At 51.0% G+C, this 9,337-nt stretch overlaps 1 protein-coding gene across 3 annotated transcripts; it reads left to right on the top strand.

Moving 5' to 3' along the window:
* The first annotated feature begins 1,117 nt into the window (after nt 1-1,117).
* On the top strand, nt 1,118-8,668 carry TMEM125 (transmembrane protein 125). 3 transcript variants are annotated; one of them, XM_052665797.1, is made up of 3 exons: nt 1,118-1,532; nt 2,391-2,513; nt 5,265-8,668. In XM_052665797.1, the coding sequence occupies exon 3, from the start codon at nt 5,564-5,566 to the stop codon at nt 6,224-6,226; it is 663 nt and encodes a 220-aa protein (XP_052521757.1). In that variant the 5' UTR covers nt 1,118-1,532; nt 2,391-2,513; nt 5,265-5,563; the 3' UTR covers nt 6,227-8,668. The 3 variants fall into 3 exon arrangements, with proteins under 3 accessions (XP_052521757.1, XP_052521756.1, XP_052521758.1); XM_052665796.1 differs by having other exon boundaries at nt 2,391-2,517; XM_052665798.1 differs by lacking the exons at nt 1,118-1,532; nt 2,391-2,513 and adding an exon at nt 4,318-5,122.
* The last annotated feature ends 669 nt before the right edge of the window (nt 8,669-9,337 follow it).

Here is a 9,337-nt window from a genome sequence, read left to right as displayed (position 1 = left end):
CTGTACAGAAAGAGGATGTAATTAATGTAATTAGCAAATATTTTAGAAACCAGTTCCCTCTTAAATTTTCAGAACACACCCATTTTAATTTGCTTGACTCCCATGTGGTATAATTTTCCTCTCATTTTGTCAGAATAAATTGAGTGGTAGAAGCCACTGCTTTAATAGACGTGGTTTAGAGAAATGGAATCAATCTTTTTGAGAAAGAAGAACCTTATCCTCATAAGAGGAAGAAGCATATTCAGGTGAAGAATGATTCCTAAGTTGTGATTAACATGCTTAAAAGTACAACTCTGTGTCACTGTCGTTAGAAAGATGTCATTTTAAAGACAATACAAAGCTCAGTAGATGAAGCCCAGGTAAGCATCTGGCAGACCGAATACAAGAGGATTTAGGGCTTGGTTGTGGTGGGTAGGATGTGCTAAATCATCATTTGTAAGGGGGAATAGTGAAAGACAGGCATAGCACAAGGTGAGTTTATCAGGTGCTCCCTGGGGAAAAAAAAAAAAAAAAAAAAAAAAGGAAAAAAAAAAAGTATTTCCTGGTGTTTTCTACTTTCATCCTCACATGGTCTGTATTGTCCGTTTCTCTTTATCACCTCTCTAAAGGAGCTAATCAGCATCTCATGCTTTTGTGAAGTTACAGGCCAGCTTTTTAGAAAATGCATTGCCATCCTGAAAGCTGAATGAGGCTTTTTCTTGGATGATATATTTGATAGCTGGCCCACCAAGAGGATGGGTTTGTCAGGGTACAGATGAGGTCATTGTTCAAGAACATTTGCAGGAGGATATCCATTATGTTCCATTTGTCATCTTAAGCTGAAGACACCAAGCATTCAATAGATTACATTTCATAAGATTCAAGATTTTACTCAGACAAATTTCTGAAACTGCCACATTAACTGGAATCCATTGTGTTAACATCTCCTAAGCTTCTTATGTCATGGTCTGCTAAAAAAAAAACAAGTGACAATAACTGACCCCTTGCCATTACTCAGGCAAGGAATGCTGTTCAGAACCATTTGCTTCTTTCTACATCTCCCAAGAGATCATCTGGCCAAACAATACCAAATACTTTCTAAGTCATGTCTTACCTATTGCTACCAACGTGGCTGCAGTCTTCCTCACTTGCCTCTTGGAGCTTCTCCCCATCCCTTTGCTTGCAGCTGGGAGGAAATGAGCCACTCTGCAGGAGCAGGGCACTGCAGAACGGTGCTCGGGGAGGCGGGAGGAAGGAGCTGTGCCTCTGGAGGCTGGCCAGGCCAGCAGCAGGTTTGCTGAGCCACCTCCCTGCTGGGGAATGCACCTGCTGGGCCAGGAGTGAGGGCTCACAGCCTGTCGCAGGTGCTGACGCTGGCGCCACACCAGGAAGGGACAGGCAGGAGCACCTGTGTCTTGGCAGGTGCCAGAGGAAGGGAAGGGATTTTCCCCTGGAGGTCCCTTTGCTAGCTTGATCCAGCAGAAGAAAAGCTTGAAAACATCAGTGCTGCCAAGCAGGAGAGAGGAGCGGTGCGGGCAACATGTCAGCTGCAGGTGAGTGAGCCTGGCTTACTGAGAAGGATCCTGTTCTGAGTGCTATGTGGGAAGGGTCAAACTTTAGCAGAGGCTGTCAGCAAATCTGAGGGCTGTTTTGCAAGTGCTTCCAAACAGATCTGCCTTATGCCTCCACAATGCCTCCTCTCAGCACTCAGGCACAGAGTTCTTGCCCACTGAGATCGCCCAGACCTCCCTTGGCAAAGAGGAATCGAGACAGCTCTGAAGGAACGCTGGGTCCTGTTACCTATGTGGAGAGGAGGGGGAGTGAGAATCTTTATCACAGAACATCAGAAAGCTATCTCGATTTCTGTTATTACAGGCTCTCCACCACCCTCATCTCCAGAGTCCCCAGACTTGGAGAAAGAAAGGGCTGGTCTGCCATCACCTCTGGCCTTACCAAGGCTTCTCCAATGATGGTGGGTGGGATGCTTGTTTCTGGGAAAGCACAGTCTGGTGTCCACTATCCTGAGAACACAGACAAGGCTTTGAGCATCACAGCATTCTGAGCTTCACCTTGGTGTATTGGCTATAACTTGGACATAAAACAACATACATGAGTTTCTTTCTCTTGGACCCTTCAGGGAACTGGAAAAATTGCATGAAAAAAATAAGAAAATATGAAATATGTATGCTTCTGGTTTCTGTGCGGTGGGGAGAGGGGTAACGTGAGGCACAGAGCAGGAGATGGTCCATCCCAAACAGTTCATGGCCAGAGCTGCCAAGAGGAAAATAAACCACAATGGACAGGAGAAATGGGGAACAGGGTGGTTTGTGTTTCTTTGGGATGTGAGGCTCTCTTGGCTCTCACCTACATCTTAACGTGAATCGCTGTATGTATTACTGTTCATTTTATAGAGAAGTTTGCCAGACTTCTTCCATCTCTGTGATGCTCATGTCATCCACACAGCTGAAGCAAACACTTCCCAAAGCTGGAAGCACTGCAGGAGCCAGTCCCACCACCAGGCTTCCCTGAATGCTGTGGGTGAGCCATGTCTCATGGGATACGCTGGGCTCTGGGGGAGGAGGGAAGTCAGGAATATTTCAACAGCTGAGCTGTGTGTGACTCTGAAACGAATGTGTTAATTTACAGTCCGTGATCATCTGCCAGATATCAGTCAGACATATAAAGTCTACAGGCAAATAAATAAGTGCTCACACTGTTCCCCATGGTTGGAAAGGTGTGTCTCACAATTGCAGCCAGGAGTGGTCAGAAACCTGTTGATGACAACTCTCAATTCCAGCTGAACATTGCCAGAGTAGGAAAAAATAAAAGGAAAGAAGCTCACATTTCCTAATGTTTTGTTCTTTTCCTGAGTTCCCAGTGTTTTCCTGTTCTTCCTCCACCTGCCAGAAAGCAGTGGGGAATGAGATAGTCTGTGAGGTTTTTTTCTGGAATGTGGCTTTCAATCAGAAAGCAGCATAGGGTTGGGATGATCCTCTCCTTTCTTCCTTGCATGTGAAGAAACACATCTGCAAAGTCACTGTGAGATCTAGTCTGATCCCTGCCCAGATCCGCAGCTTTGAGATGCCCTCTGCTTTAAGCAGGCAGTTCACAAGGTCTCATCTCATCTAAACTGTTCCATGATTCCATGTGTAAAAACAACCTTATTGAGAACACAAACCCTCACAGTTTTGAGAAGCCCGAGCAATTGCAGATGATCTCAGAGCAAAAGAACATATTCCCAGGACATATTCAGTCAAATGCAAGGAAACAAGGGGGCATATTTCACCTCTCCAGATCATTCTTTTGTTATAGCTTAATGTAATGGTAAAAAATAAGCAACATATTTTATTCTGCAGCAAGATGCTCTGAGAGGTCTCTGTTCTGAGCAAACAAAAATCAAAATGGTTAAACTCCAAAAAGCAATGTGAGAATACAGTTCTGTAGCTTGATTTTTTTTGGTGGTGTTTTCCCTCATTGTGGTTTCTGCTGCTGTGTGGGTTTTGTTGCTCGCCTCACAGCCCCACTGTATGCACAACTTCAGCCAAGCAGCAGAAGGCCGCAGGCTTTGCACTTCTTCAAGCCTTCTGTTCCCTTAGTCCAAAATCTCGATCTAATCTACCGACCTGCTATCTGCTGAACTCACCCGCTCTCTGGTGAGGATGAGATAAGGCTCCCCTGCGCCTGCAGAAGGAAAGGCAGGAGGAAGTTGTGCTGAGCTGTGCACTGGGGAAGTGCTGCGGGGCTCGTTGTCCCCTCACCCCTCTTTGCAAGTGACCCACAGCGGTGTGAGACATCTCTGTGAAAGCAAACTGGGTGCCAGCGGGCACAGAGCAGCGTGCTCAGCCAACACAGCCTCAGAACGAGAGCCTACGTCCCTCTGGGCCCAGCCTGTCCCTGCTGAGTGGCCACGCAGGGAAATGGTGGCACAGCCGGGCCCAGGCCTGCAGGCCAACAGTGCCAGAGACTTCCTGCACACGTGGCGGCAGCTGGCAGCGTGCCCAGGCCACGTCCATAGTGACCTCACACTGCGGCACTGCTGCGGGCAGTGAGTCAGGAGGGGTGGCCTGACACCGTCAGGCGGCGGCAGGCCCGGGCACCCCGCCACTGGGCTCTCTCTGCTCCACCCTGCAGCAGTTCATCCCTGCTGAAGTGGCACGGGGTGATGTGGTCTCAGAAGGGTGTCTGGAAGCTGCAGGAGAAAAGGTCCCTGATCTGTGCCACGTGCGGAGGTCCCAGATGTTCTCCAGTGATCCGTAATGAGCCCAGGGTGCCCGCATTGTGTAAATGGGCTGTGGTAGACACGGGCCAGTGGTCTCCAAATGAGCTGACTGGGGCAGGGGGGGTACAGGGCTGTTCTCCCAGTCAGGGGACATCTCTGGCACAGGGAATCTGGGCTCCTGTGCTACTCTTCCAGGGAGGGGAGCAGGAGGTAGCTCAGGGTCTGTCCCATGCCTGATGGGCTCAGACTGTCCTCTCCAAGCACTTCCTGCCTCAGGTATCAGCGGTGTGCCCATGCCAGGGTGGGACATCGTGTGGGAGAAATGCAAGTGGTTTCCAAATGCAGAAAACTGCACAGAGAAGCATTAATGGGAGGCAGAAAGAGAGTCAGGGTGCAGGGGAGGGGATGTGCCCCAAGAAGCAGGGCTCATTAGGAGCAGGAAGAGCAGGAAGGAGAGAATTGCAGTGCCAGGTCCTGGCTGCTTCTGGGGCTCTTTCCAAGGAAGTGCTGAGCCCACCAGAGGTATAATCATCTCATTTCTGCAGTGAGATTCCTAATGAGACAGGGAAAGGGCTGAGCAAATGAACTGCAAGGGTTAAGCCTCAGACTGGACCCCCCCACCTCCTATTGTCATTCTGGGCAGCAGAGCCAGTTGGTGACAAGAGGCTGATGCTGATGAAGGAGCATGTGAAGTGGGAGCTGTGAATGGGGCTTTATCCCAGAGGGGACTGGCCTTTGCTCCATCCTGCCCTGCTGCCAGCACCAGCTGCAAGTAGAGCCCATGGGCAGCAGCGTGCCAGTAGCTTCAGTGCATAGCATGTGGGGCTGTGGAGCTGGGGACTCGCTCTGAGCAAAGGCTTGGTGAAAGGAACTGGAGCTGACTGACATCCCTTCGTGGCACAGGGAGGTCTTGAGGGAAGACAGGTGTGGCCGATGGGGCTTTCGAGAGGGCATCAGGGAGGTCTGTGGGCCAGCCCGGAGGAACTGAGATCTGGGTTATGGCAGGGGATTGTTCAATGCAGGGGGGCAGAGTCTTTGTTTAATGCTGTTTTCTCTTGGCTTTCAGATGAAGCACGCAATAAAGGAAGGACGCAGCTTTGGACATTCCTGCATGGTGCTGTTCTGGGAATGCTCCATCATATCCTGCAACACTGCTCAGATTGTGGGCTCAGCCCCAGCACATGGACTGTAGCTCTCCAGGTAGCTCTGCCATGGAAGGGTGTGCCACCAGGCTCTAAGGAACAAGACAGAGGCATCCCCACTTGAGAAATGCAGCTGCCTTTGCAAGGACCACTGCTCTGACCTTCCCTCTGCTGCGAGGGTCCGCATTCCTCTGTGCCACCATCTCCACACCAGCTGCCTGCCATGCCGGAGCTGGCAGACCTGAGCTCCCCCCGCACGCCCGCGGATGCTGACCACATCCAGAGGAACATCCTGGAGGAGCATGTGGAGCTCTGGTGGTTCCAGGACCCCAAGAAGTCTATCCTGTGCTACGGGATGGCTGTGGTACTGATCTTGGCTTGTGGGATCGGGGGAATCATCCTGCTGTACAGCACGAGCAGCCGCTCTGGGGAATGGCGGCTGGCAGTGGGCACCACGCTGTGCCTCCTGGCCCTGCTGGTTCTGCTGAAGCAGCTGCTGAGCTCAGCAATACAGGACATGAACTGCATCCGCAGCCGGCATCAGATAGAGCTCCTGAAGAGCGGGGGCTTCTCAGACTGCCTGGTGTTGCTGCTTAGTGCCCTGGTGCTGCTGGTCTGTGGGGTGGTGCTCACCATCCTCTCCACCACCACCATGCAGCTCAGCCCAGCACGGCCACTGGCCAGTATGTTCACCAGCGGGGTCATCCTGCTGGCTGCTGGCAGCACTCTGCTGCTCTGCCTGCTGCTCTACTTGCTCTGCACCTCCTGCTGCCAGGCTGCTCCCCGTGGCTTGGAGACCGGCGAGATCCGAGTCTTCACCATCTCTGGCCGCCTCGCTGCCAACAGGCGGCTTCCTCCCACCTCCAGCATGGCCAACCTGATCTGACCCGTGGCTGCTGCATCTGCACTGCGACAGCCCTGCGTGAGGCTCACTGGATACAGCCCTCAGCAGTCCTTGTGCCAGCCTTTCCCAAAGGAAGGGCAGGAGTGGTGCCCCATGTTTTCTTCCAAGACGACTGGCATTTGCTGAACCTCAGGCTCACAGTATGGTAGGGACCTTGGGTTGTCTCAACAGGTCTGGAGACCTGATCGGGAGCTTTATTTGCCTTTTATCTCAGCACATCCTCCTGCGGTAGCTGCTGCTCTAGTGACCACGTCCGCTGTCACAGAGCCAAGGTGAGCCCATCCCACACCTTGGGGACCCCAGAGCCTGGTTCCTGCAATTCCCTGGGTCGTGCTTCTCCTGGCAGAAGGGGTTTCAATTTTCTATAATGAGAAGCGCTATAATCCCAACCCAGCTCCTAAGAAATCTCCTGTGGGGGGATTTGTGGGAGATTCTGTGTCTGAAATGTCCTTTGTTTTTGTGATGCCAACGTCTTTCCCGATATCACTTTGCTGCAGCCTCACCATTGTCTGAGCCTTATCAGAGGGATGACCAGAGGGTGTTGGTGTAGGGGCCGTGGTGGACTGTCAGCTTTGTACACTGTGTGTTGGGAGGCTCAGTGATTGCACCAGTGCACTGCAGCCCTGCAAGTTAAGGACAGAGAGGTGCCATTGCTGGGGTTGTGCTGCTGGGATGCCCAAAGACCAGAACTGGGGTTTCTTCAACTCCAGGTCCCCCAGCACAGACCCGATGGGAGTTGGCATGGCAGCTGTGCTGTGCAGCAGTGCTGCCATTCTGTCCCTTACCCAGAGCTCTGGTGCTGTGCCTCTATGAGGTACCTACCACTGAGTGCCTTTCCTAGAGGTAGGCTTACAGCTCACCCTTAGAAACCTCAGAAACCTTCCCTGTGAATTGAGGACAATTTACCTCTCAACATTTTCATTCCCTCCCTGGGCCCACAAACCATTTCACTGCTCCTGCACTTTCCATAGGCACCGATCCTAACCTTCCCAGCCATGCTGTTCCACTGCAAACTTTCTTTCTCTGCATCTTCCTATGTGCTCTCATCTCCCCCAGATCTGTGCTGCTCTGCTCCAACCACTATTTTTGCCCATAATTTTCCAAGTTACCCGTGAGAATTTGGATCTCTAATAGAACAAGACTGAACTATTCTTTTGTGTGTGTGTCTGGTAGCAAATTTACTTTGAAGAGGACAATAGCTCATTCCCTTAGGAATACCATATGTCACTGCCTGTGGTACACCCAGGGCATCTGTGAGCCCCACCAGGTTCAGCTGGACAAGCTCCAGAGCTTACCATACCTGATGCACTCAGATCACAAGGGCACGTCTTTATTCATCTGGTCCTGCCCTGCTCCTACTGACTTTCCCTCCCCCAGAAGCTTTGGATTATTTTCCCCAGAATATGGGAACATTGTGATGGTTTTTCTTTTCTGGATCTGTTATTTCTGTATTTTCTTCTGTCACTTTCATATCGTCTGTAGATCTTATTAAACCGCTGTTTCCTTCTCTCTGGATCACTTCCCTTAATCTGCCCAAAAATTAAGAGGGTGTCAATAAGCTCAGGTCTTTCTGTGCTAAATGCTCTGCATTTGTGCAGAAGAGAGCAGTCCTTCGCCATAGAGCTGCTCGCCCCAAGGATGCTGTGTGCAATATTGGGGGAAGGGCTGCAGCTGGTCAGAAGTTTTATATAACCCACAGCTGCTGCTCTGCACATCTGTGTGGCTGCACATGCAGTTACACCAAGATGCACCACTTCTGCCCACCTTTGCAATTGCTTCCAGCTTTCCCAACCTGCTGTTTTGCACATCTGGGCACCTCTGGCAGATGCATGCCTGTGCCCAGCTCGCAGCTCCGTGCTGCCTGCCTGCCAATGTGAATCCTTCCATTCAAAGCCCCTTCAGAATGTGCACACGTGAACTCTGCCAGGAAAAGATGCTTGGTGACCAAATCCCTGCCCAAGGAAGAAACGTGTGAGAACGGGCTGCCTCTGAGCTGGGAGGTTAGGGTGCCTGGCTGCCCTGATGGAGTGGCTGCACTGACTCACCTCCTGCAGAAGCATTACTGTTTTGTTCCTTTCTCATTTCCTGTGTTGTGCATGGAAATACATAATAAAGTGTTGCAGAATTTGGCCGTGCCAAAAGATGGTGCTTCACTGTGGCCTTTCTTCCAAACAGGAGATCTCAGGGCTGTGCAGAGCTGACCTCTTCTCAGAGCAGGAATCACAATAGCTGCAGTTTCAGTTCCTCTGCCCTCACGGCAAAGTCCCCTCACACCAAACTGCATGTACTTATCTCCTGGTACATGATTCCATCCTCCTGATGCTCGTGCATCTCCCTCTGCTTTAGGACCGAGCCACAGCTGGTCCCCCTTAGACTTTATGAACTTAAGATCTTACTGCCATGCCCCTATAAGGAGCTACAGGGAAGCACACAAAGGCACCCGGTTGTAACAGTGCCAATCTCTTTGTTGACAGAGTAGCTGCTTTACCTGCGGTGGGGCTGAGCCCTGAGCCAGGTGGTAGCTGCTGCTGCCTCCAGCGAGCCTGGAACCAGTCTGCCTGCATAGCTGCTGCTGCTCACTTCCGCCTGTCTGAACTGCAGGCCTTCAGCCTTTGGCAGCTTCCAGGATGACCCTGGTATGAAGAGGCTCCTCCTTTCTGCTCTGCCCCTCTGGTGTCCCCAGCTCTGCAGTCCAGATGCATTTTTCCCATTTTCCCTGGCACACATGAGCTGCTAGAGGCAGGCACCAGGGCTGCACAGCCCCATGTCAGGAAAGCATCCACGCAGATTGGTTAAAGGGTAAACTGGGGACTTCCACATGGGGTCAAAGTAGACAAGCAACTCACCACTTGGCAAGTAAGTGAGATTCTGAGTAAAACAATCTGGGAAGTACTTGTATGTTTAATCTCCTCTAACACACTGATGAGATCAAAAGTAAAATATGGGTCCAGTAAGAGTTCTAGTCATAAAACGTGTGTTGAAAATCTCAGGAGCTAGTGTCCAAAATGAAATGCATTTTTCCAGTCCTGTTCCTTCAGGAAGCATTTAAACTTCCTCTTCTATCTGACCTGAAAGATGCTAGAAATTTCCAAG

Source organism: Tympanuchus pallidicinctus, unplaced genomic scaffold, assembly GCF_026119805.1.
Source record: "Tympanuchus pallidicinctus isolate F22 unplaced genomic scaffold, pur_lepc_1.0 scaffold7, whole genome shotgun sequence".
NCBI classification, from domain to species: domain Eukaryota; kingdom Metazoa; phylum Chordata; class Aves; order Galliformes; family Phasianidae; genus Tympanuchus; species Tympanuchus pallidicinctus.
This window is presented reverse-complemented; position numbering and strand designations above follow the sequence as displayed.

Coding starts and splice junctions, on each gene's coding strand:
- TMEM125 (XM_052665797.1), top strand. CDS start 5,564: ATGCCGGAGCTGGCAGACCTGAGCTCCCCCCGCACGCCCGCGGATGCT.